Source organism: Castanea sativa, chromosome 9 (genome assembly GCF_040712315.1).
Source record: "Castanea sativa cultivar Marrone di Chiusa Pesio chromosome 9, ASM4071231v1".
Taxonomy (NCBI): Eukaryota; Viridiplantae; Streptophyta; class Magnoliopsida; order Fagales; family Fagaceae; genus Castanea; species Castanea sativa.
This window is the reverse complement of record NC_134021.1, coordinates 8707066-8731733: the sequence shown is the minus strand read 5'-3', so window position 1 is coordinate 8731733 and position 24668 is coordinate 8707066. Positions and strand designations below refer to the sequence as shown.

Genomic DNA, 24668 nt, shown 5'->3' with positions numbered 1-24668 from the left:
ACGCGCGATCCTCAGGTGGTTGGCGGGGTCAGTCTGGTTAGCTATGTCACGCCACGTGTTGTACCTAGAACTTTATTATCGCGATAAATTCAACGATTTGACAAATTTTTTTTTTCCCAAGGTTGAATTTCACAGAACCAAGTTTTTGATTTTAACCAACTGATTTAGTAAAATTTTTGACAGTTGACTACTAAAAAATTTGACGTGTAACTTCTGTTTATACTAAAAATTGATTAGTGTCTTGGTGATAATAAAGAATAATTATTAAAAATAGATACTGAAATTTGAAAAATTCTTAGGTAATTTGGAGTATAGTAAAATGGTGCTCCCTCCTCTCACATTCATGAAAAAAATAGCACAATTCTCCATACTCTGGAGCACCTAAGAATTACTTATGAGATTCTCTGTCAACCAAAAAAAGTTTTTGGTTTTTTTTTTTCCAATATTTTTTATTATTATAAAATAAAAGTAATGCACTCCGAGTGGGAAACCCACAAAAGAAAAAAAAAAAAAAAAAAGCACAGCTGTACAAGTACATAAGCATATTCGGAAGGTTAAATTAGCCAAAAAAAACTTCAACAAAAACCCCCTCTATAATTCCAGGACTTTTCACTTTCTGCCTCTCTCCCTCGCTCTGAAATATCTTTCGCTGTGTTTGATATTTGGTTCAGAGAGCTACCACCGATCATCGAAGATGCATTCGAGTCACTTGCTTCTCGAGGAGCCAATCAGAATGGCTTCGATTCTCGAACCATCTAAACCTGTAAGCCATCATCGATCGTCGATTGCTTGTTCATTTCATTTTTTTCTTTTTGGTTTGAATCTAAGCTTTTTTTTTTTCCTACTCTCATTGTTCGTGGATCTGAATTTGATTAAATTTTGCAGAGTTTCTTCCCTGCAATGACGAAGATCGTGGGGACTCTAGGTCCTAAATCTCGATCCCTGGAGGTTATTTCTGGTTGCCTCAAGGCTGGAATGTCAGGTATGAAAGCTTTGTTCGTTTTTCTTTTGCTTCCAAAAGAAAAAAGCAATTTGTTAGGTTTTGAATGTGTGTGTGTGTGTGTGTGTGTGTGTGTTTTTGTAGTGGCTCGATTCGACTTTTCATGGGGAGACCCGGAGTATCATCAGGAGACTCTGGAGACTCTGAAGGCCGCCGTGAAGAATACCAAGAAGCTTTGCGCTGTATGTACTTTCTATATAACTTTTTGTTTTCGGATGCTAAAAGCAAATGCATGCAGCTCAGTTGATTGTTTATTTTAATATCTGATAGTTTATTTTGTCTTTGTTTGTTGGATTCTCATGTATATAGAGTTGCAAGTCAGAGCATAAATATTTTTGGGATTGTTGTTGTTATTGTTTTATGTGGTTCATTAAAAATTAAAATAAGTTCTTCTTGTTAAGTATTGATTTTGAAATTCTGGCTTATAATTTTTCAAAAATTGCTTTAAACAAAAAAAAAAAAAAAATCCATAATAAGGGTGCTATTATTGGTGGTATTTCAGGTTATGCTGGACACTGTGGGTGCTGAGATGCAAGTTGTTAATAAAAGTGAGAAAGCTATTTCACTTCAGGCTGATGCTTTTGTTGTATTGACACCACACCACGATCAAGAAGCCACCTCAGAGCTACTGCCCATCAATTTTGATGGGTTGTCAAAGGTTCGATAATATATTTCATATTTTGATGGGTTGTTTCAAAATATTGGCACAATAATATTTAATCCTAGTGGAGAATCATTGCTTTGGAAATGGCGTTTTAGTAACCATGCTTATGCCTAGACAAAAACCATATCAAATCCGGAGTTTTGGGTTTTCAGATGGATTGGGTGTTGGAGAACCTTTTATTTTACAGTTTTATATATTTAAGCCTCCAATGTGTTAAGGTGATTCATGGAATGATCCATCATTTTTGCATGTATAAATGAAATATTGTTAATTGTTTATTTAGAATTTTGGACGCTCTTCTTGTCTAAAGTGGGGCCTGAATTTTGGGTTTTAGATGCCATATGCGCGATACTGATTTGCTTCTAATTAAATCATTGAGTTGTAATAATGAAGTAACATATATGCATATAAAATAACCGTGGCTTTTCCTAAGATTTTGTTCTCTCTTCAACAAACTCGAAACACTGTGGTGTTGGTTTTCTTCTTTTAAAGAGATGCAGTCTATAATTACATGGTAATGTTGTCTCTTTGTAGTCACTCTTTGTTAGTAAAATTTTGAAAGACAAACTAAACCTTGAATTTGGCTATTGCAGGCTGTGAAGAAGGGAGACACCATTTTTGTTGGTCAATATCTGTTCACTGGAAGTGAAACTACTTCAGTTTGGCTGGAGGTAAGAGACAGACAACCATTAGGGCTGATGTCAGTTGAATGAGTCTTTATGTTTCTTTCAGAATGTTGTTTTTCAATTTTCATTTACTATGTCCAAAGATCTGTCATAAACATGCTTGAAACTGCTTTACTTGTGTGCAACTGATTACATCTATCTGGAGTTGAGAGCAGGTTTCTGAAGTGAAAGGGGAAGATGTGGTTTGTGTGTGTAAGAACTCTGCAACACTGGCTGGGTCGTTGTTCACTTTGCACGCTTCTCAAGTTCGTATTGAGCTGCCTACCCTCTCTGATAGAGACAAGGAGGTGAGTTTTGAACTTACACCATTTATTGATTGATGAATGGGCTGCACTGCCATTCTCTCTCTCTCATAAACTTTTGAAAGTGCTTTTTGTGATGTATCAATTGCTCTTTTTAGGTTATAAGTACTTGGGGAGCTCAAAATAAAATTGACTTCCTCTCACTATCATATACCCGGCATGCAGAAGACGTTCGCCAGGCAAGTAGTTTTCCTTGACGTAGTATCTTTTACCTTGTCTTCCTCGAACTGATAATGTTTCTGAATATTCTAAATGTTTTGACTTTATATAACATCACTGACACGCTTTATGCTGAAATGCAGGCCCGAGAGTTCCTTTCTAAGTTGGGTGACCTCAGTCAGACTCAAATTTTTGCAAAGATTGAAAATATAGAGGTGAGTTGCAGATGTTGTTAGCTCATGAGATTATCTCAGTTAGGCATACAACTTTATATTTTCATTTCAATAGCAGTATTAAGCTAATTGTTATGAATGCATTTATGTGTCTCCTGTTAGGGGTTAAACCATTTTGATGAGATCCTTCAAGAAGCAGATGGTATTATCCTTTCCCGTGGGAATTTGGGCATAGATCTCCCACCTGAGAAGGTAAGTGTCCTGACTTGGACAAAGGATTCATTTCTATAGTATTACGCTTTTACACTTGTTCTTTGTGGTATTTAATAGATTTATAGATGTGCTTAATTGAGTTCTGGTCATACATAGACAAATTGCCTACGTATGTAGACAATAGTTCATAACCTATGTCAATGTTATAAATTCTCATTTACATACTTTTCAATCTTACAATGTAGTAAAAGATATATGTGGAGTTGCACTATTCTCTTTATCTAGTGATGTCTAAGATTTTGTTTTAGCTTATTGTTTAGTTTTCAAACCCTGATATTCTTTTCCCCTTTTTTGCTTTTATCTGTCAAAAATATCCAAATGGTCTTATATCTCAAGATCTTTATAATGTCGGTACATATCAGTTATTATGTGAAACATATCATCTATCCTTTGGTGCATGCAGCATACCATCTATCCTTTGATGGACTCCCTATAATTTTAATATCAAAAGTTGTATATAAGACCATTTGGTTGTGTTGGCCATGGTAAAGATTTGATGCCTGCAATTGCTTTCTTTATCTTGATGTAATTTTTAGACTGCATGGAGCATACCCCTAATCTATCTCTATGTACCTGGCAGGTGTTTTTATTTCAAAAAGCTGCCCTCTACAAGTGTAACATGGCTGGAAAGCCTGCAGTGCTTACTCGTGTTGTGGACAGTATGACCGACAACTTGCGGCCAACTCGTGCAGAAGCAACTGATGTTGCTAATGCTGTATTGGATGGTGAGTCACTATTTGATTCAACACTAGTTGCTTTAGAGACTCTTGAAGCTAAAGGCATGGATTTCATTGATATGTAATTGCATATTATATGTGATTGTGTTTGAGCTACTATCATGTTTGTTGAATTTAGGACAATTTTTGGTTCCTTACCCTCCTTTTAGTGTTTATGGTTTCTGTTTGACATTGTTTGGAAGTATGACATGCACATTTACCCCTTTTTTTACAAGTAATAACGATTTTATTGAAAAGAGACTACTCGATGATGAACACGAAGAATCAAAAGAATGACAAAGAATCAAAATCATTTACCCCTTTTCTAATGGATGCAGGAAGTGATGCAATTCTTTTGGGTGCTGAGACTCTACGTGGGTTGTACCCTGTTGAGACTATTTCCATCGTTGGTAAAATTTGTTCTGAGGTATGTCTTTTCTTGAAATTACTTATATTTTTGAATGTGAGCTTTAAACTTACAAATTGAAACTGGAAGATTATAGAACTAGTAAGATCCAGAATGGCTGAGAATGAATGGGTCCAGATTAAACCAAAGTACCAAACCAGCCTTGCAACACCCGTGCACAAATATTATATATTTACAATATGTTTCTGTTGATAATGCTGAGGTACTTTTGCTTTAAATGTCAACAATTGTAATTTGTTGAAACTAGTACAATTTTGAGTTCATTGGAAGGTGGTGATTATTTCATTACATTCCCTATAATGGTCTGGATTTATTTTTGGGTTTATACTATACATGATTTTTAGGATTCCAATCTGGATCATAGATCCTACATCTCTTAATTGATCCAGATCATAGCAAAGTCATATACAAAGTAAAATTGAGGTAGAATCTCAAGTTGGATCGTGGTATAGTGTAGGATTGGGATCCCAATTGGCAAGCCTGGATGATTCCCCCACAAGGACTATTTATTTATTGTTAAGCATAAGTCAATACTCCAAAGCCTCTTTTAGCTCAAAATGAAAGGAGGAAAAAAAACAGCTTCCCATTGTCAATTTACATGATAAGAAAATGGTCCTTGAGAGAGAGAGAGAGAGAGAGAGAGAGAGAGAGGCCTGGTTTGCCTTGAAGCTGCTGGGTTTTATGTTCATTTTACGTAGTGAAATAGAGCCAAAAAGAAAACCACAACAATGATACATGTATAACTGTGTATGGCATCAAGATAGAGAGGTTAATGGCGGAAGGTAAAACCATACTCCATTGTTCTTTGAAGATTTGAGAAAGAAGGGAGAAAGATACAGAAGGTGAGGTAGGAAGAATATTAAATGGTGAAGATATTAATGCTAACTCATTATTGTTTATATCCTACTTTATTCTATATTTGTTTAATTATTATGGGAAGTGTGTGTTGTCTGAGTGGCATGCGTGGTGCTGATAAGAATAGAGATGGTGCTGTGTAGTGTGGCACACATGGTGGGTAGCTAATGTTTCTCACTAACTAATGGAGCTATTAGTTGAAGCAAGTGGATATGAGTTAGCACGACTTTGTCCTTATTTTGCATTAGAGCTTTATCTCTACATTTTAACACCATTTTACATTCTCCCCCAAAGAATCAAAACCCCACTTCTTCAATAGCTCATGAAACTAAAATTAGATTTGTTATCAATTGTATATATATGATATATTTTCCTTCCCTTTCCCATGTCTACAAAGAGAATTTTAATTATTAGAGATATGGAGCATGAAAGTTGTATTATTTTATATATATTCATTTTTCTTTAATGACTTAACTGATTATTTAGCATATATCATTATTGTTGGTGATTTTCAATTTATTTATTTATTGTTATTATTTTTACATAAAGTAGAATCTTACAATCCTCAATCTGATCTATGAGGACCTCTTACCGATCCTATGTAGGATTCCGATTCAAACAATTGTTCCCTCGTTGCTTGGATTTTCTTTTCCCTCCAGTGATTGCCTTGTTTCAGATTAATGATGAGCACATTTTCTCGTAAACTTATTTTAGCAAATGAAGTTTTATCTTAATGTGTTAATTATTAAAAAAAAAGTTTAAAACTTTATCACAAAAATAATGTGTGATAATTCTTCTTTTATGTTCATACACCTTGTACAAGGATTTTCATAATTTCCCTCCCCTCTGATATTACCCTTGTAGGCAGAGAAGGTTTTCAACCAAGACCTTTATTTCAAGAAGACTGTTAAATATGTTGGAGAGCCGATGACCCACTTGGAATCTATTGCTTCCTCTGCGGTATTTACTTATCAATGTTTCTGTTTCATTCATTAATGATACTATGGATTTGATTATATATGTGTTGTAGTTGTTGTTGAAATCATTGCATTTTTAAATAGGATTTCTTATTGGCCAATATTTATTTTTCTAGGTTCGAGCTGCCATTAAGGTGAAGGCATCTGTTATTATTTGCTTCACTTCTTCAGGAAGAGCTGCAAGGTATTTTCTTCGTGGATGGTTAAATACGAATGTGTTCCTGTTGGTTACTATTGGAAATTGAATGATCTGCTTGTCCTTCCAATTATGAGTTTGCAACGTCAGATATGGGCAGTTTTTTTTTGGGGGTTTTTTTGGGGGGGGGGGGGGTTGTGCATTTATAGTACAATCAATATTGTAAATTCATGTGCGGCTTATCATTTTGACTCATGTCTAATTATATGTATGTGCAGATTGATTGCCAAGTATAGGCCAACAATGCCAGTTCTATCTGTTGTCATCCCCCGACTCAAGACAAATCAGCTCAAATGGAGCTTTACTGGAGCATTTGAGGTTTAGTGTTGACTCTGATTTATCCAGTGACCGTTTTCTATAGTTATTTCTTTTGTTTGCTTTTACAATGCTTTTGATTTCTTTTTCTTTTTTTTAATCTTTGTTTGACTCTTCTATGTCTTCTGTCTAATATCTGTGTTCTCCATGTTCAAATAGTTCCAGGAAGTATGAAGGGATAAATATTGTTGATTATCCTCTTATCCCCCCACCCCCTTTCTCTCTATTTTTAAGGAGTTGGTTAGTATAATGTGCAGCATCTGATTATTAGCCAGAAAAATTATTAGTTCAATGGCCATGTAGGGGGCAGAGTACCATATTGGAATTTTTATTTCTTATGCATTTTTGATGTACGGGTTACCTTCCCCTTCTACTGTTGGTTTTGAAGCTCAGGTTTATCATCTTTTTTTTCTTGTTCAGGACCAACCTTGTAGTCTGTCGTATCATTTGTGGGAAAGCTATCCCTCTAATGTAATATTCCTTTTATATAACCTTATTTAGTAGTCACTGGATTATACACTGCAATTCTGTAATCTTATAATGACATAGTATGCCATACTGTACTATCAATATTGCCTTGATTTACTGTAAAACTTGGATGTTGCCATCTATGGTTTTAACTCTTTGTTACTAAACTAATTTCCTGAAACACCGACTCTTCTCTGTTCCTGCTTTTTTATGCTCTCTTAAATTGTTGAAGTTTCATGGTCATTTACTTTGTACCTTCTCTTTATATCTTAGCCGATGATTTTAATTCTTTTTGGCGATTGGCAGGCAAGGCAATCACTTATAGTCAGAGGTCTCTTCCCCATGCTTGCTGATCCCAGACATCCTGTAAGTTTTCAATTTTTGTTAGTATTTGTTTTCTGATAAATGCTAAAAAAAAACACAACAAAGCAAAAACTATCAATGAATATGGAAATGTATTTGTTTTAATATGGTGAGGTCTCTTTCAGGATCAAATGATAATCTAGTCTTCAGTCAGTCCTTTATTTAAATGCTGATTCTTACTCTTCTGGGAATAACTTTTTTTTGTATCTGTTTAGCATCCAAACAGACCTGAAATAAATGTTGATGGTTCATATTTGGTCGAGCCTAATGGCGTACCTTGGGCTGGTCATGGTACCTGCTTTCAAACCAAATTGATTTTTTTTTTTCAGAGAGATTAGGGTATGGTTTGCAACTTTCTTCAGTATGAGTTCAGTTTATGTCTAGTGAGGTGCAGTGAAGTCAGGGTCTGGTCTGTATGTCCTTATTGCCAGTACTGTCATCTCCTCGGTGCTGCTGTTGCCCCTGCCTCCCTTGTAGGTGGATTTAGATGTCTTGGCCAAGGACTTTGTTTTTAATGTACTGAATCTACTGATGATAAGTTCCGTGGTCACCCTAGCCTGACTGCAATCTGAGGTTACCCTGCAAGGAATGTAAAATTTAGTGGTCTGTCTTTTATGATGAGAAAATTTTGATTATCTTATTGGTGATACCAGAGCGCTTCCTGGAATTAGTTACTTTACATGTTTGATATTGGTATATGTGTTTGGATTTGGAGCAAAAGTTGCAATTTTAGGGTTTGTTTGGCTACCGCTTATTTTACTGAAACTGAAAACTTATTGTTGAAAGTATTGTAAATAAAGCTAAAAGTTAGTTGAAATAATATAGTGGGCTCATGAATAGTATAAAAAAGTGCAGTGGGCTCATAAATAGTAGCAAAAATAAGTTGAATAGTATAATAATTTTAATTTTTCATTTCAATCCAAACGCATGCTTAATATGAGAGAAAAAAAAGTTTAAAAGGTTAAAAAAATTTCTGATCCAAGGGCTGAGATTAAAAGTTTTGATTTTTTAACATTTAATCTCAGCTCTTGAAAGACAATTGCATGGTATATAAACCACTTCTGCATTTTTTTACACCCAATATGTTCCTCGCTACCTTGTTTTACATTAATTAAATATTTGATGAAATTCGCAGGCGGAGTCTACAAATGCAACAAATGAGTCAGTTCTAAAGGTTGCCCTTGATCATGGAAAGGTATCGGGTGTCATTAAATCACATGATCGAGTTGTTGTTTGCCAGAAAGTTGGGGATGCATCTGTGGTCAAGATTATCGAACTTGAAGATTAATAATCTTTTCTTACCCTCGGTTTGCGGTGTACTTCCTCATAAATTTTTTTGAAGCGGTGGTAAACTGTGTTGCTGCCACCCATGAAGTAATTTTATCTCCATGTTATGGAGTCTAGCTTGTGACTCAACATGTATTAAGAATATACACCCAGGCATTGCTTTTGTTTTCCAAAAGTTATCAAAGTCAGCTACATCTCATGCTCCCTGCCTTTCTCTATATCAGTTTTCTTGGTAATGCACCAATAAATTTTATTTTCTGAAGCTATTCGACCTGAGATTACATGACTGCAGTTTAGGATTTTTTTTTTCAATTGGTGCTCACTGTAGTGTGTGGTCAGTACTGAACTAACTTTGGTTTGGTTGCATTCTGGTTCGACACGAGCAATGTAATTTTTGTGCAATTAGTTTGGTTAAAAAATATTTTAGGTTCATTTATGTTTTTTTTTTTAATGAATATTTATACTATGTTTGGGAGTTCATAAGAGAATATGAGAATATAGTTGAATGGATTGATTGAATGGAAAGGAATAAAAAAAAAAAAGGAATGAAACTATGATGTTTTTATTTTTACTTTCTGGAGAGTTTAATAATGGTGGACAAAAGTTTGGTTACAAACTTAGCTGTGGTCTAAGTTTGTAGTCTAAAACTACGACTCTTACTCTAAATAATTAACATAATTATATTTTGAAAATTTAACTATTGAATAATTTGAGTTGCATATTTTTTATGTTATTAACACATCAAATTTCATGTTAATAAAATGTTATTTACTATTGGATTCATAGACTTATTTTTTATGTATAATTTTATACTATAAAAACTTGAAATTTAAACATTTAATTGATAACATTGTTCTTGATCTTTGATTTTTTGAATATATGACAAATATGAAGAACATATAAAAAGAAAATATAATTCTAATAATGGATTTGTTAAAATTCATATCCAATAAAAGTATATGGAGCAAAATTGTAGTCAAATTTGTCCTAGAAATTATTTTGTACAACTTCGTTTGGTGTTGTGAAAAAATTGCGTTGCATTTTTTTTTTTTTCTCTTAGATGGGGTAAAAAATATTAGCCATCATTTTTGTTTTGTAAAAAAAAATCTTTGCTTTCAGACCAAATGAAAACAATGGACGTTTATCGACCCCAAGAGAACAAAGGCAAACTAGAACAACAAATGATTAATGAGTTTTCTCCCCTCTTATTTTCTATCTACAAATCTCATTTAATTACAAATGGACTAGTTTAGATTTTATTAGTGCAATCTATAGAAACACCTTGACTATACCATTACCTACTAGATCTCAGAAGTACAATACATTATTTCTAAGAATATATTTGAAGGGATAATGTCTATTACACTCACGCTTGTTAAACACACGTCACTTTTGCAAATAAACTAATGACTTCAAGTTATGATTTTAGCTCAAAAAAGTGTGTTTGTGTACAATGTATGTAACAGACATGTGTGTGGAATAAACATTTTCCTATTTAAAATAGAGGGATATGAATTATGAACGAATAATAGATGGAAAATAAATTAAATAATACACTATACTACCCTGCTCTTGCCCTCCCATATAGCCTTCATCAAAACAAAAATATATGGAATTCATTGTCCAGCTGTGCAACTTGGAAGTAGAAATGTAAGCACAAGAGACCATAAGAATCGTGGAGGATATTCATAAAATAGATATATATATTTTACAATATCTTCTTGAACAAATAGGGGCGCCCGTGGCCTAATGGATAAGGCGTCTGACTTCTAATCAGGCGATTGTGGGTTCGAGTCCCACCGGGCGTGCGCAAATTTTTTTTGGTTTTTGGAAACAAATCCGGCCAACCCAAGCTCATTTTTATTGCTATAATATTTTTGGCTTATTTTCAACATCATATTTTTTGGAAACAAATCCGGGCAACCCAATGAAAGAGCTCATTTTTGGCTGAATCCAGCTTGGAAAAGAGAGAATCTTTTTTTTTTTTTCTTTGAGAAAGAGATTATAATTAAAATGAACGCAAGCGAGCCTGAATATATACTACATACACAGACTTACCATAATTCACTACAAAATTTGAAAGATCCAAAGTGAACAAGAACTAAACAGCCTTTATATAAGGCTATCTAAAAGTATCTTGTAATTTGACCTATTATACAATTTAACCAGTAATAGAGGATGGATCACCCCTCTTATTAGAAGAATGCTGTTGCTGATGGTGGTGTTGGTGTTGAAGATCAAGTAACTCTATTTCTTTCTGGCGTACAAGCAACACCATTCTCTCATTCTCAAGCCTTCTCCTCTCATTTTCAAGCTTAGCTCTATCCATTTCCCTCTCCTTCTTGCTACTAAACTTTACCCACTTCAACCTTTGCTTCTCTAGCTCAAACGCTTGGCATTGGTACATCACTTGCTGCTCCTCCAATTGCAGCAACCGGGTCCTCATCCATTGCTTTTTATCCCAAGGACTCTTAGCCCCATCTTGAACCATACTCACCAATTCACATCTCAATTGTTGCATTAACTGAGCTGAACCATTGCTAAACACTCCCTTCCTAGCCCTTTTATTCCTTGAAGAACTCCTTTCTTCATTATCATCCTCATCTTCATGTAGTGCCCCATGCCCACTATGACCCCTAGAACCACCTTGATCCTCTTCATCCTCATCCTCGTCTTCATCTTCATCAGAATCGTCATCATCGTCGTCATCTTCCTCATCCTCTTCACCACTCCCACCTTTCACCATTTTAGACCCTTCACTCAAATTAGCTCCCATTACAGCATTCTCTGATGAATGAAAGCAACGTTGCTGTTGTGTTTGCTGGTGTTGAACATGTGAATTTGATGGCTCTGTGGCTACCTCTGGTGATTGATTCACAACTCCATGACCACAACTATTGTGATAAGCACACATTTCTCTAAAAAACAAGTGCTTAGAATTCAACAACTTGCGGACCTCTTCCTTCATCTTAGGTGTCAAGTCCATTGTTTCCAACAAGCTCTGATTCTCCACCACCCTACAAGCTGTACCTTTCCCAAGAATATCATTCACTCTCTTATACCTCTTGTTTAAGTCATTGAACTTGTCCTCACATTGCTGCGGAGACACATAGAACCCTTTCTCCATCATAGCCCGAGACACTGATTTCCACTTCCCTTTCTTTTGTAACAACCCGGAAGATTTCTTTTTCGCATTTGGATCTGTCCCTTCAGGCCCAGCTTCGTCTCCTATGTAATAAACAGCCATTATTAGAAGCCTCACCATGGTGTCTGTCCACTTCATTCTTTGCCAAGGGGAATTTTTTCTCTTGGCATCCCCTGAATTGTTGTCATCAGCACCAAACCCAGCTGGGTCTTCTTCATCACTTAGAGATATTGGTTGCTTGGCCTTTTGAGCAAATGGGAATTTCAAGGATTGCTGTGGGGGATGGTGATCAGGGTCGTTATTGTGGGGATAGGGAAGCATTTGGGTGTGATGGTTAAGGTGGTGAGAGTTTTGAGTGTTTGTGGGGTTTTGTTGTTGCTGCTGTTTTTGTTGCTGTTGATGTTGATGAAGAGGCAGTTCTAGGCCTAGCATTCCAGAACCAATGTTTGAAAACATCCCACCACCTAAAACATTTGGTTCCATCAGAAACTAAAATTGGGTCTCTTTTTAAGACACAAAAAAACACAAAAATCCAGTTAAGAAGGAAAACAATTTGAAGAAAAAGTAATGAAAGAAAAAACATACCCCGGGCAATTGGGTTGAGATAACTAGAACAAAATGTTACTGCACAAAGCGCTAAAAGACGAGAAATTGTACCGAATAGTCATATCACCAGGTCCTGAAACTGCACAAAAAGATGGTATTTTTTGGCAGATACAAAATACAAAGAGAGAATGAAGAGAGGTGCATTAAATTGAGTTGAAGAGGTGGGATAGATAAGACGGACAATGAGAGAGTATAAACAAAGAGCGGAGCAGCCGGTTTTGGATTGGGAGGTTTTGGTTGTGCTGACAGAAAACTGCCCATAGTTTTGCTCTCTCTTTCTCTCTCTCTCTGCTTTTTGTATGCAAAACCCACAGGATTTTTCCAAAACTAGGTAGCGGACTTAAGAATACTGTGTAAATTTTAATAGGTTTTACCCTATATATGGCATGGCACAATGCCACGTCAATCTAAGGACACTCGGTCAACAACCTTAGGAGTCAGTATATATATATTTTTAAGGTAATTTATGGTTTATTTTTCAAGGACAAATTGAGAGATGGTAGCCATTATTAATTAAATGTTTAAACTTTATATTTTTACCGTTTATAATTATAAATAATAATAAATTTATGAATTGAGCCGTAAGTAATATTTACTTGCTATGAAATTTGATATATTTGTTAAAAAAATAAAAACCATACAATTTAATGGTTAAAATTATAAAATATATAGTCATGATAATTGTTTTTAGGGGAAGTTATAAGTGTAATTGTTCACTGCAACTAAATTTTTTTGTCAAACTTTGCCTAGTTTTTAATTTAGAGTTTATTTAATTTGAAAGGCCAACTGGCCAAATATTATGTATTTGGTCTCCTTAGGATTTAGGTGGCGTTTAGCTTTTGCGTTTTGGGCGTTTCTGGGTTTTTTTATTTTATTTTTAGACAATGCCTCTAATACTGTTTATTGTTCATGAACAGTGATTTTAGGCTTATGAACAGTGCCAAGCGCATGAACAGTAATTTTTTTATTATTTCCAATTCTTAGCAAAATAAGTCGTTGAAACGTATCTTTAATATTATTTTATTTTAATTGGAATCTTTGGGGAGTGACATTGGTTAGTTTCTTTGACCCATATGTCTCCTTTTATGGCGGCAAAAGTATACAATACCTAAACATAAGACAGATACAACCATTTTTTTTTTTGATCCAACTTATACATCACCAAAATGCCTATGTTTGCTTGACAGCTAATTTTTTTGGTATTTATTTTTATTTTTAATTATATAAAATCTTGGTTATTTTGTTTTCCTACAAAAGTAACTAGCAATTTCCTTTTCATTCATTGACTTATTAACACATAAAAAAATGAAATTAAAAAAAAATTATTGTCACATCATATTATTATAATTCAAAGTCATTTTATTTTATTTATTTAATGTATACACATTCATGTGATATTAAGATCAATTGTCCAAATCATATAAGAAATCTTAAATGTAAAAAAAAAATCATAATATAAATATGAAAAATAGGGTTTTACAGACATAATAAATATACGCAATAATATTCATATTTTATGACTTAGGCTTTTGTTAATGGGTGTCAAAGTATACCCATTAGGGAGGATTTGAGAGGATCCTATATTGAAAAACCTAAAAAAAAGAAACAAAAAAAGAAGAAGAAGAAGAAGAAGCTAAGAGCATTTTTATTTGGTAATGCCATTTTAATTTGCTAAAAGTCATTTTATTTTAGCTAACCACTTTTATAAAATACCATGCATCTCACTTATCATTTTTACAATAATCACATTAAAGATAATATAAAATAACTCTTTTATATAATTTTTGAGATTAAATTTTATAAGGATGTGATGTAAAATCATGTTTTACCCCTTTAATCTCAATATGTCACATTACTTTATCATATATTTAAGAAGGAGCACAATCACACTCTATCAAACTCATATAAATTCAACCAAATTGGGAGTTTATTGAGATTAAGTGTGGTAAATTTTAAGTAAAATCTTGATGTGATAATCTCTTATTGGATGGTGTAAAATGTTTTATACCTCATCCTTATCAAATTTGGACCCATAATTTTTGTACACACAATGACATAATAAATATTTAATTAATAGATTAAGAAACCCATATAAAAAAAAATGGTAGATTAACTTAAGTTCGGCGCATCAAATCAACTTGAATTCATTGGATTTATACCAAATCTATGTCATATTTGAACAGGGACGGAGCCAGAATTTTAAGTTAGGGGCGGCTTAACTGTAGGCTGTGTGCAGTGATTTCAACCTTTAACTCTACTATTTAGCTGTTGAGATTTTTTTTTCTTTTTTTTTTGTGTGGGTAAGAACAAAATTATTTTTATTTATAATTTTTTCAAGGGCAAGGTTATTTATTTTGGATAAAATTAGTTAATTGAGCTTTTTTTTTACTGGTAATTTTTGTTGTTGAGCTATTTTTTTTGGACTTGTATATTTTGATTTTGATTGTAGATCTATATGGTCACTAAAATGAGGAAAATGCTAGACTTACAAGTTTTTATTATTATTACTGCTGTGATAAGTGGTTACTGATAAATAAAAAATAATGTAAGTGGTGGGCCCATATGCTAACCAATAAGAATTTGTTATTCAAACAGTTTGTAAAAATTTTATAAAAAAGTTTGTGAGTATAGCATTACTCTTAAAAGAATTAATAATATTGTTAAAAAGAAACAAAATGTAATTTTATAGAATAAAATTGCTAAAATTAATACATGTATATATAATAATATTTTTTTAAAAAAAATTTAGGGGGCCATTGCCCCTGGTCCAAAGATGGTTCCGTCCATGGATTTGAACCAACAACCCAATCCTAAACCTCATATGTGCACCTGCCTCCACAAAACACCAAATCTAAACCCAAATCCACCAATACAACCGAACCTAAAAATGGAGAGAGTGTGTCCTTGCCAGCGGTGAGAGAATGGCAGGACAAAAGAAGAATAAAATAACAAAAATAGGTTTTACACAATGCTAAATTGGTTATGTAAATATACATAACACTGTAGCAAGGTGTAAAGCTCATATGCAAAATGTCTCCACGAGTAGAGCTTTTTTTTGCATTTGTGGGAGCAATGTTATTTATTTAGAAAAGTATTATACCTATGATATTTTTACTATATTTTTATAATAAATTTTAAATGATAAGTTATTATTAATTTTAATTTTAATTTGTCACTGAAATTACAATTTTGTCTACTGATAACAACTAATAATATTTTATCTCTAATAATTTATTGTAAAAATATTATAAAAATATTGTGAATATAACTTTTTTTTTTTTTTTAACCAAACATTGTTCGATTCTTATTAAAAAAATAAAAAGTAACTTTTAAGTATTTTTTTTAAAGTAACAAGTAACTTAAGTATTAAGTAATATGATTGGGCCACTGGGCAAAAAGGATTCAACCCTAAGACTGTATGTGATTCCATCAATCAAATCCTTACTGTATTTAAGTTTTGACGTATTGGGCTCTCCTGTTCAAAACTCAGGTGAGAAGTAAACAAATATGACGAGAGGATGCAGAATTAGTGGTGTGAGGTGTCCCATGATTGAAAATGAAAAAGTTGGATCACAATTTTTGTTGCAACTTAACACGTAATAAATTGTGAGTGACAAAAAAAAAATGTTAACTAATAGTATAAGGTATTCTTATTTGTGGTCTATTTAATAAAAAAATTATATATATTAATGTAATAAATGAAAATAATATTGAAGTGATAAGTAAAACTTAAAAGATTAATTGTATTGACTCTACACCCTATAAAATTATTAAAAATATAACAAAAAAATTAACTTTATTAACATAAAATTGTTATAAAAAAAAAGAGGGCCATATGGATCACATTTACGAAACTTTACAACTCAACACTTGGCGATTGTAATCCTAGATACGGTTAAAAATGAGGAAGAGAAAGTCCAAGTCGCGTAGATTTTTTATTTATTTATGTAAAAGGACTTCACTTCACTTCACTGCAGTACCGCACAAGGTTTTGGTTATCATTTTAATAATTACAGATCGCAATCTATTAAAGAGAAGAGAAGAGCTTTAGATTTGGTATTGTTTTGTTGTTGGGTCCGAGTCGATGGTCCCACGGACAACTGAGGGGTTCTTCTTGCTACTGATTCTTTTGTTTAAGGTGGAGACCCCACATCGCTTAGGACAACTTCATACTCTGCACCAAAAAGCAAACTTGTTCCCGTCTTTATGGTCATCTTGCAACATCTTTCTTGTGACAAAATGGAGCTTGGGTAAATATTGTAAAAATAAATTTTTTTGTGGTTATAAACACTGTTTCAAGTTATTTAGAGGAATGAGAAGAGAGAGTGAATTTTGGTAATAGTGTTGACGAAATTCTAACAAAGGTAGGAGAGAGAAAAAGAAAAAGGAAGAGAGATAAATTTTGGAATTTCGGCAATACTGTTACCGAAATTCCTTCTGCCCAGCCCCTGCCTGAGTGAGTGAGTGAGTGCGTGCCCAATGCGAGTGCCCGAAGCAAAAAAAAAAAAAAAAGTTTTGTGGCAATCCCATTGCCGAATATGGAGGGAAAAAGTTTAAAAAACAAAAAAAGAATTTTGGCAATAGTATTACCGAAATAGGGGGAAAAAAAAAGAAAGAATTTTGGCAATGGTATTGCCAAAATAGGGGGGGGAAGAGAAAAAAAAGAAAGAAGAATTTTGGCAATGGTATTACCAAAATAGGGGGAAAAGATTTATAAAAAAAAAGAAAGAATTGTGGCAATGTATTGCCGAAATAGGGGGAAAAAGAAAAAAAAAAATTTGTGGCAATGCCATTGCCGAAAATGAGAAAAAAAAAGTAAAAAAAAAAAAACCAATTGTGGCAATGGCATTGTCGAAATAGAAGGGGTGTTCCTTCAAAATATATAGATTCTAAAAAAGTGCATAGATTCTAAAAAGTACATGAAAGAAAGTTATAGAAGAAAAAAATGATTGATGTGTACTATAAATAGAAAAAAAAATGATTGATGTGTACGTCCAAAAAAAAGTACATCCATAAAGAATCTCTATTTCGACAATGCCATTGCTACAATTGGTTTTCCTCTTTTTTTTTCCCATTTTCGGCAATGGCATTGCAACAATATATTTTTTTTCCCCCTATTTCGGCAATACATTGCCACAATTCTTTTTTTTTTTTTTTAAATCTTTTCCCCCCTATTTCGGCAATACCATTGCCAAATTATTTTTTTCTCTTTTTCCCCTATTTCGGCAATACCATTACCAAAATTCTTTTTTATTTATTTATTTATTTTTATAACTTTTTCCCTCCATTTTCGGCAATGGGATTGCCACAAAATTTTTTTTTTTTTTTTTTTCTGCGGGCACTCGCATTGGGCATGCACTCACTCACTCACTTGGGCAGGGGCTGGGTAGAAGGAATTTTGGTAACAGTGTTGCTGAAATTCCAAAATTTCTCTCTCTTCCTTTTTCTTTTTCTTTCTCCTACTTTTGTTAGAATTTCGGCAACACTATTGCCGAAATTCACTCTCTCTTCTCATTCCCCTAAATAACTTAGAACAGTGCCTATAACCACAAAAAACTCTATTTTTTGCAATATTTATCCAAAAGACTCAAATGGAGCAATGTCACAAATATAAATATCTAACCCAAAAAAAAAAACCCTAGTATTACAAAAATTTTCATAACTTTTTGTTATAATTGTGATGTGACAGAATATAATTGGTGAAGAAAAAAAATGATAAATTCATATGTAAGTGATGATTAACCTCTCACGATCTATTATGTCAAAATTTCGGTAAAAGAGTTGTGAAATAATTTGTGATCCTAGAACTACTTAAAACAAAATCATAACTAGATTTTTATCAATTTTTATTTGAAACTACTGCTAACATTACTTTTCAATTTGTTTTTGGCATTGTAGGGATAAAAGGCCCAAAAACGCATATTGGGCTATAGGCTTTGTCTGAGGGTGTTCTTTTGTTCGAGGACAGACGAGGAGGGGTGTCTCCTCGGCTAAACGAAGCAACGGCCAAATGTTACTACCTTTTGTCCAAAACGATTTTCCAAAAGGTCCCATTAATGAAGATACGTTTCATGGAAGCACAAAGTAAATGAGCAGTTATAAAATATCTAAGAAAAAGCTGCTGCCACCGTATTAAATGCTTGCATCCAAAACTCTGGCCGCATTAATGAGGAAGTGATGTCTGAACAATGATTTTCAGTCTTACAGTTACTATCCAAAAACTTCCGGAAGGCGTTGATGGACAAATATCAGCACTAGCAATCTAGACCTACACGTGGAGGAAGGGAATGAGAACAAGAAAGAGGTATAAAATAGAGAGAGGTCCTTGAAAAAGGGGATCGAGAGAGAGGGAGAAAAAACATTGTAGACCGAATATATGTAATCAGTCTTTAAGAAATAAAAAATATAAGAATCAGCTCCTCGGCTCGAGTCCGAGGATAATTTTCATCATACAAACTAATCCATCCTTATCATTTTGTGATCTTGGACCACTGTTGTTGTTATCTAAGCTCATTAGAAACAAGATTTCTAACCCACTCTCTACAAATTTATTGTATTGGACTCTTTGGGCCAATATCCTTCCTATTATTGGGCTTAGGTACAAATTGTGACCTTACAATTGGTGCCGTCTGTAGGGAATCTTGGTGTTTCATTGAGTTTAATGTCCAACTATGGTAGGTTCAGGTCCTCACCAAGCGGAGTCAATGGGGACCCACCGTTAAGATCATTTCCTCAATCTTGAACGAGGCAGGGATCGGGAGGGGAGTGTGCACACTACCCATATGAGCAGGAGTCAATCACTAAGTGGGAGCCACGTCTCTCATGTAGAACGTGCCAGAGCCATGCAGCTGGAGATTGATTGATTGAAGAGGAAGCTACGCCATGAGCGATGAAAATGAACCCCTTCCACTTCTGACCCTTCTTTTGGCGATGATGGAGATAGCAGCTACAGGCCCAGATCAAGGAATCTCCCTAGTGAGTCGTTTTCGTGTGAGTTGGACAGCCTATATGGTCGCAAAAATAAAATTTCGTCTTGCAAAGGCCTGGGAAATGACGCTATGAATAGGGTGTTGAACCAAATTGCTAAATCACCTTTCACGCGTAGAATCGAGGAGGGTAAACTTACTTCGCGGTTCACTCAGCCAATGTTCACCATATACAATGGACGAATAGACCCCGTAGAGCATGTGAGCCATTTCAACTAGAGGATGTCCATACATTCTAGGAATGAAGCTTTAATGTGCAAGATGTTCTCGTCCAGTTTGGGATCTGTGGCAATGAGATGGTTTAATGGCCTCGAGGCGGGTTCTATTGATTCCTTTAAAGGGCTCACCCGGGTGTTTGGATCCTGCTTTATTACGTGCAATAGGGTTCCTCGGCCCTTGGACTCCTTGTTGTCTATGACTATGTGAGAAAGAGAAACTTTGAAAACGTACTCAGACAGATAGTGGGAGATGTTCAATGAGATTGATAGGGATTTTGATGATGTGACCATAAGAACTTTCAAGGTCGGCCTACCTGCCGAGCCGAGCATGATTTGAGGAAATCATTAACCGAGAAACCGGTTAGTAATGTACGCTAGCTTATGGACCGCATTGACAAGTACAAGCGGGTCGAGGAGGATCAACAATTAGGTAAAGGCAAGGGGAAGGTGGTCCCTCAGGATAGGAGGGACTTCAAGTTGGACAGGTTCAACAATAATCGTCCTCGGTGTGATTTTTCTAGGCAGTTTGGCGTTGTCGCTGCACCACAAGCAGTTAACTTGTTGTTTCGAGAACCAGTGTATCAAATCTTGGAAAAAATTAAGAATGAACCATTTTTCCAGTGGCCAAATAAAATGGGAGGAGATCCCACAAGGTGCAACCAAAGCTTTCATTGTCAGTACCACCAGGAGCGAGGGCATACTACAGAGGATTGTAGAACTTTGTGTGGCCACCTAGAGCAGCTGGTACGTGGAGGTAAGCTAAAACAATTCCTATACCGTTCCGTTGGACAGGGAGGCCAAGCAGGGTCAAGATCTCAGAGGGATACTTCTTCAAAACCACCTCTAGGCACAATCAATGTCATTCTTGCCACATCAGGAAGAGTTGGTTTTTACCATTCTAGGGTACTATCCGTAGCTCAGCCACTTGAGGGGGCATACTACTTCGAACCCAAGAGGAGTAGAACAGAGGGCCGACCAGCGCTGAGTTTCTCTGATAACGATAAGGCTAGTACTTTATAACCACATGATGATGCACTGCTGGTTACCCTCAAGATAGGAGGATACGATGTGAAGCGAAAACTGGTTGATCAAGGCAGTTGGGTGGAAATTATGTACCCTGGTTTGTATAAGGGTTTAGGGCTGAAACTGGGGGACTTAACTGGTTATGATTCACCTTTAGTAGGTTTCGATGGGAAGGTAGTTATACCAATGGGGCAGATTAAACTGCCAGTGCAAACTGGATCGGAGATAGTGGATGTCAATTTCATAGTGGAGGATGTTTTTTCTCCCTACACAGTCATCGTGGTAAGACCCTGGCTTCATACCATGGGAGCTGTCTCCTCCACCTTGCATTTGAAGGTAAAGTATTCGTCCGACGACTGAGTGGAAGAGTTGAGAGGCAGCCAGCCTATGGCCAGGCAGTGCATGGTGGTCGTCGTTAGGCATCAAATCGAGGTGGAGTTCTCGGCATCAACCGAGCAAAGTTTGTAGCAATCAAAGGAGCTAACATCATTTGGCGTTACGATGGAAGGGACAAAGTGCGAGGAATTGGAAAAAGTTATAATAGGTAATGATAAGGAGAAGTATTTTCAGGTTGGATCTCAACTGCCTCCTCAAGAGAAGGAAGAGTTGATGATGTTCCTGAAAGAAAATATTGATGTACTTTCCTGGAACTCTTATAAAGCTCTTAGAGTGAATCCGAGCTTCATTTGCCATTATTTGAACGTCAATCCGATTGTGGTCCCGAGGAAGCAACCACCTCGGTGCTCATCTAAGGAGCATTCCAAGGCCGTCAAAGAAGAGGTGATCAAACTTAAATAGGTTAGAGCTATAAAGGAGGTATTTTATCTTGAGTAGTTGGCTAATATAGTGGTAGTGAAAAAGAAGAATGGAAAGTGGAGAGTATGTGTAGACTTCACAGATCTGAACAAGGCTTATCCTAAAGACCCTTTTCCAATGTCTCGTATAGATCAATTGGCGGATGCCACTGTCGGGCATCCTCGGATGCCACTGTCGGGCATCCTCGGATGAGTTTTCTAGATACTTTTCAAGGTTATCACCAAATACCTTTGGCCTTAGGTGATCAAGAGAAAACAACCTTCGTTACTCCTACAGGAAATTATCATTACAAGGTGATGCCTTTTGGTTTAAAGAACGCAGGGGCAACTTATGAAAGGATGATGACCAGGATGTTCGAGCCACAACTAGGTAAAACTATTGAGGTCTATGTAGATGACATGGTGGTAAAGAGAATCCGAGCATATTGGAGACCTTGGGAACATCTTTCAAATACTAAGGAAACACAAGTTGCGCCTCAACTCTTCTAAATGTTCCTTTGGTGTGGGATCAGGTAAATTTTTAGGTTATATGGTCACTCATCGTGGAATTGAGGTCAACCCTAAGCAGGTTAGAGCAATTAACAGCTTACAGTCACCTCAGAATCCTAAAGAAGTTTAGAAGTTGACGGGAATAACTGCTGCCTTAAACTGGTTTATCTCTCGGTTCGCGGACAGGTGTAAACCTTTCTTCCAGTTGTTAAATAAGTGGAAGGGATTTGAATGGATCAAGAAATGTGCTTTAACCTTTCAGGAGCTTAAGGAATACCTTTCTTGACCACCTGTTATGTCTCGACTAGAGGTGGATGAAGTCCTGTTAGCCTACATTGCTGTGGCTCTTCATGCCGTTAGTTTGGTGCTGATACGAGTTGACGGTGGTGTACATAGGCCAGTTTATTATGTGAGCAAGTCACTACATGAGGCTGAAGTTCGTTATTTACCATTGGAAAATGCTATTCTAGTAGTGGTGCATGTTACACATAAGCTTCTCCATTACTTCCAATCCCATATAGTTGTTGTTTTGACTCAACTTTCACTTAGATCATTACTTTGAAGCCTCGACTACACGGGAAGGATTGCTAAATAGGGTACCATCCTAGGGGCTTTTGATATCAAATATTTGGCTCTAAAGCCCTCCATACCAGCGGGAGAGTCTACCAGGACCTTGAATCTACCCATTTGAACTAATTAAAATAAAATGATTTTGAAAAAGGGATGAAGGTTAGAAGGTCAAGAAGAGTGGCCGAGGAGAAAAGAACCTAAGAGCGTGAAAGCTTACAAGAATAAGAACGGGGGACACTTCAGGAACTTCTTGAGAATTAGGAGGTTGAGAAATTCTTGGAAGCAGGAGAGTTCGAGAATTCTTAAGAGCTAACAAATTTGTAAAGCAAGGAAAATTGCGACCCTCCAGGCGTCTTATATAGGGGGCAGGATTGAGTGAGAGTTATCCTGCTCAAAATTCAAGGAGAAATGCCAACCGTAGGATCTACATCCCATAAGGAACAAAGCACCGCTTGGAGCATTTAATGAGACATCACGGGCTCTGAAGCGTTAGAAATAATTACGAAGCACACGAAGCGACATTTTCACGTGTGGAGGTTCAGGAAGTGTGTGAAAGCCGGTGCTCGGAGTCAAAACCTTGCTTTTCTCCTCGGATAGGAGGGAAAAACAGAGTTTTGAGGGGCTATTGTAGGGATAAAAGGTCCAAAAGCGTATATTGGGTCATGGGCTTTGTCCGAGGGTGTTTTTTTGTCCGAGGACAGATAAGGAGGGGTGTCTCCTCGGCTAAACTAAGCAACGGCCAGATGTTACTACCTTTTGTCCAAAACGACTTTCCCGAAGGTCCCATTGATGAAGATACGTTTCATGGAAGCACAAAGTAGATGAACAGTTAGAAAATATCTAAGGGAAAGTTGTTGCCACTGCATTGAATGCTTTGCATCCAAAAATCTGGCCGTATTAATGAGAAAGTGATGTTTGAACAGTGATTTTCAGCCTTACAGCTACTACCCAAAGACTTCCGGAAGGTACTGATGGGACAAATATCAGTACTAGCAATCTAGACCTACACGTGGAGGAAGGGAATAAGAACAAGAAAGAGGTATAAAATAAAGAGAGTTCCCTGAAAAAAGGGATCAAGAAAGAGGGAGATAAAATACTGTAGACCGAATATTTGTAATTAATCTTTAAGAAATAAGAAATATAAGAATCAGCTCCTCGGCTTAAGTCCGAGGACAATTTTCATCATACAAACTAATCCATCCTTATCATTTTGTGATCTTGGGTCATTGTTGTTGTTATCTAAGCTCATTAGAAACAAAAGTTCTAACCCACTCTCTATAAATTTATTGTATTGAGCTTTTTAGGCCTATACTCTTCCTATTATTGGGCTGAGGTACAAATTGCGACCTTACATGCATTATGTCAAATTAATTAGAATGTGAAACTTTTTACCATTTTTTTTGTCTTTACTACAATTTATATTATAATTCTCTTAAATAAGATTGTTTTAACATTTTAAGAGTGAAATATATTGTTTCTTTCTAAAGTTTGTCTACTAAATGTTTATGATACCTAAAATTTGAAGTGAAGATTTTTAGTCTCTAAAAAAAAAAAGAGTGTTCTTGTTTCTCTATTAATTTTTAATTTCCTTAGTTATATGTCTAATAAAGCAATTACGTAACATGTTTTAAATGCCATTATAAGTTTATAATTTTTTTATTATTGAAAAGGTGTACACGTTTACACACAAGAAACAAGTCAAACCCATATAATTATGGTTTTTTAACATATCAAACGCATTAAAAACGGGTCTGTCTCCAAATTATAATATCTTAAATTATGGAATTTCAACTAAGCTCTCATTTCCAAACTTGGCTGGTGGATTCTATCCGGAAAGGATTGTCTTTGTATTAAGGGTTTGAGGGCGAAATACAAGATTTGGGATAATTGGCTGGCTCATCATTCTCCTAGCAATGCTTCCCCCTTTTGGAAGAGCATGATGGGCACAAAACACC

At 35.4% G+C, this 24668-nt stretch overlaps 3 protein-coding genes and 1 non-coding gene across 6 annotated transcripts; 3 read left to right on the top strand and 1 right to left on the bottom strand.

Moving 5' to 3' along the window:
- Positions 1-558: 558 nt before the first annotated feature.
- LOC142608613 (pyruvate kinase 1, cytosolic) lies at positions 559-9127 on the top strand. 2 transcript variants are annotated; one of them, XM_075780309.1, is made up of 17 exons: positions 559-763; positions 886-982; positions 1085-1182; positions 1503-1658; positions 2258-2335; positions 2506-2637; positions 2751-2831; positions 2955-3026; positions 3147-3236; positions 3838-3982; positions 4312-4400; positions 6120-6215; positions 6349-6416; positions 6647-6746; positions 7164-7214; positions 7518-7577; positions 8710-9127. In XM_075780309.1, the coding sequence occupies exons 1-17, from the start codon at positions 695-697 to the stop codon at positions 8860-8862; spliced, it is 1635 nt and encodes a 544-aa protein (XP_075636424.1). In that variant the 5' UTR covers positions 559-694; the 3' UTR covers positions 8863-9127. The 2 variants fall into 2 exon arrangements, with proteins under 2 accessions (XP_075636424.1, XP_075636423.1); XM_075780308.1 differs by lacking the exon at positions 7164-7214 and having other exon boundaries at positions 563-763.
- A 1469-nt stretch (positions 9128-10596) lies between these two features.
- On the top strand, positions 10597-10669 carry TRNAR-UCU (transfer RNA arginine (anticodon UCU)). Its single transcript has one exon. It is a non-coding gene; the product is annotated as a tRNA-Arg (tRNA).
- Positions 10670-10915: 246 nt separating this feature from the next.
- LOC142610248 (uncharacterized) lies at positions 10916-12881 on the bottom strand. Of its 2 annotated transcripts, XM_075782012.1 has the most exons (2): positions 12592-12881; positions 10916-12470 (listed from the first exon to the last, which is right to left on the bottom strand). In XM_075782012.1, exon 2 carries the CDS (start codon positions 12460-12462, stop codon positions 11023-11025), a length of 1440 nt encoding a protein of 479 aa, XP_075638127.1. In that variant the 5' UTR covers positions 12463-12470; positions 12592-12881; the 3' UTR covers positions 10916-11022. The 2 variants fall into 2 exon arrangements, with proteins under 2 accessions (XP_075638127.1, XP_075638126.1); XM_075782011.1 differs by having other exon boundaries at positions 10916-12771.
- Positions 12882-20197: 7316 nt separating this feature from the next.
- Positions 20198-21199, top strand: LOC142608709 (uncharacterized). The gene is made up of 2 exons (XM_075780401.1): positions 20198-20821; positions 20870-21199. The coding sequence occupies exons 1-2, from the start codon at positions 20198-20200 to the stop codon at positions 21197-21199; spliced, it is 954 nt and encodes a 317-aa protein (XP_075636516.1).
- Positions 21200-24668: the final 3469 nt, after the last annotated feature.

What these genes read in the sequence shown, in the direction of transcription:
- LOC142610248 (XM_075782011.1), bottom strand. Translation starts at nt 12,489, where the DNA reads ATGGAACCAAATGTTTTAGGTGGTGGGATGTTTTCAAACATTGGTTCT.
- LOC142608709 (XM_075780401.1), top strand. Translation starts at nt 20,198, where the DNA reads ATGGACCGCATTGACAAGTACAAGCGGGTCGAGGAGGATCAACAATTA. An exon ending in GTTTCTCTGATAACGATAAG is followed by an intron (nt 20,822 to 20,869) that starts GCTAGTACTTTA and finishes GTTACCCTCAAG; the next exon opens with ATAGGAGGATACGATGTGAA.
- LOC142608613 (XM_075780309.1), top strand. Translation starts at nt 695, where the DNA reads ATGCATTCGAGTCACTTGCTTCTCGAGGAGCCAATCAGAATGGCTTCG. An exon ending in TCTTCAGGAAGAGCTGCAAG is followed by an intron (nt 6,417 to 6,646) that starts GTATTTTCTTCG and finishes ATGTATGTGCAG; the next exon opens with ATTGATTGCCAAGTATAGGC. An exon ending in TTGCTGATCCCAGACATCCT is followed by an intron (nt 7,578 to 8,709) that starts GTAAGTTTTCAA and finishes TGAAATTCGCAG; the next exon opens with GCGGAGTCTACAAATGCAAC.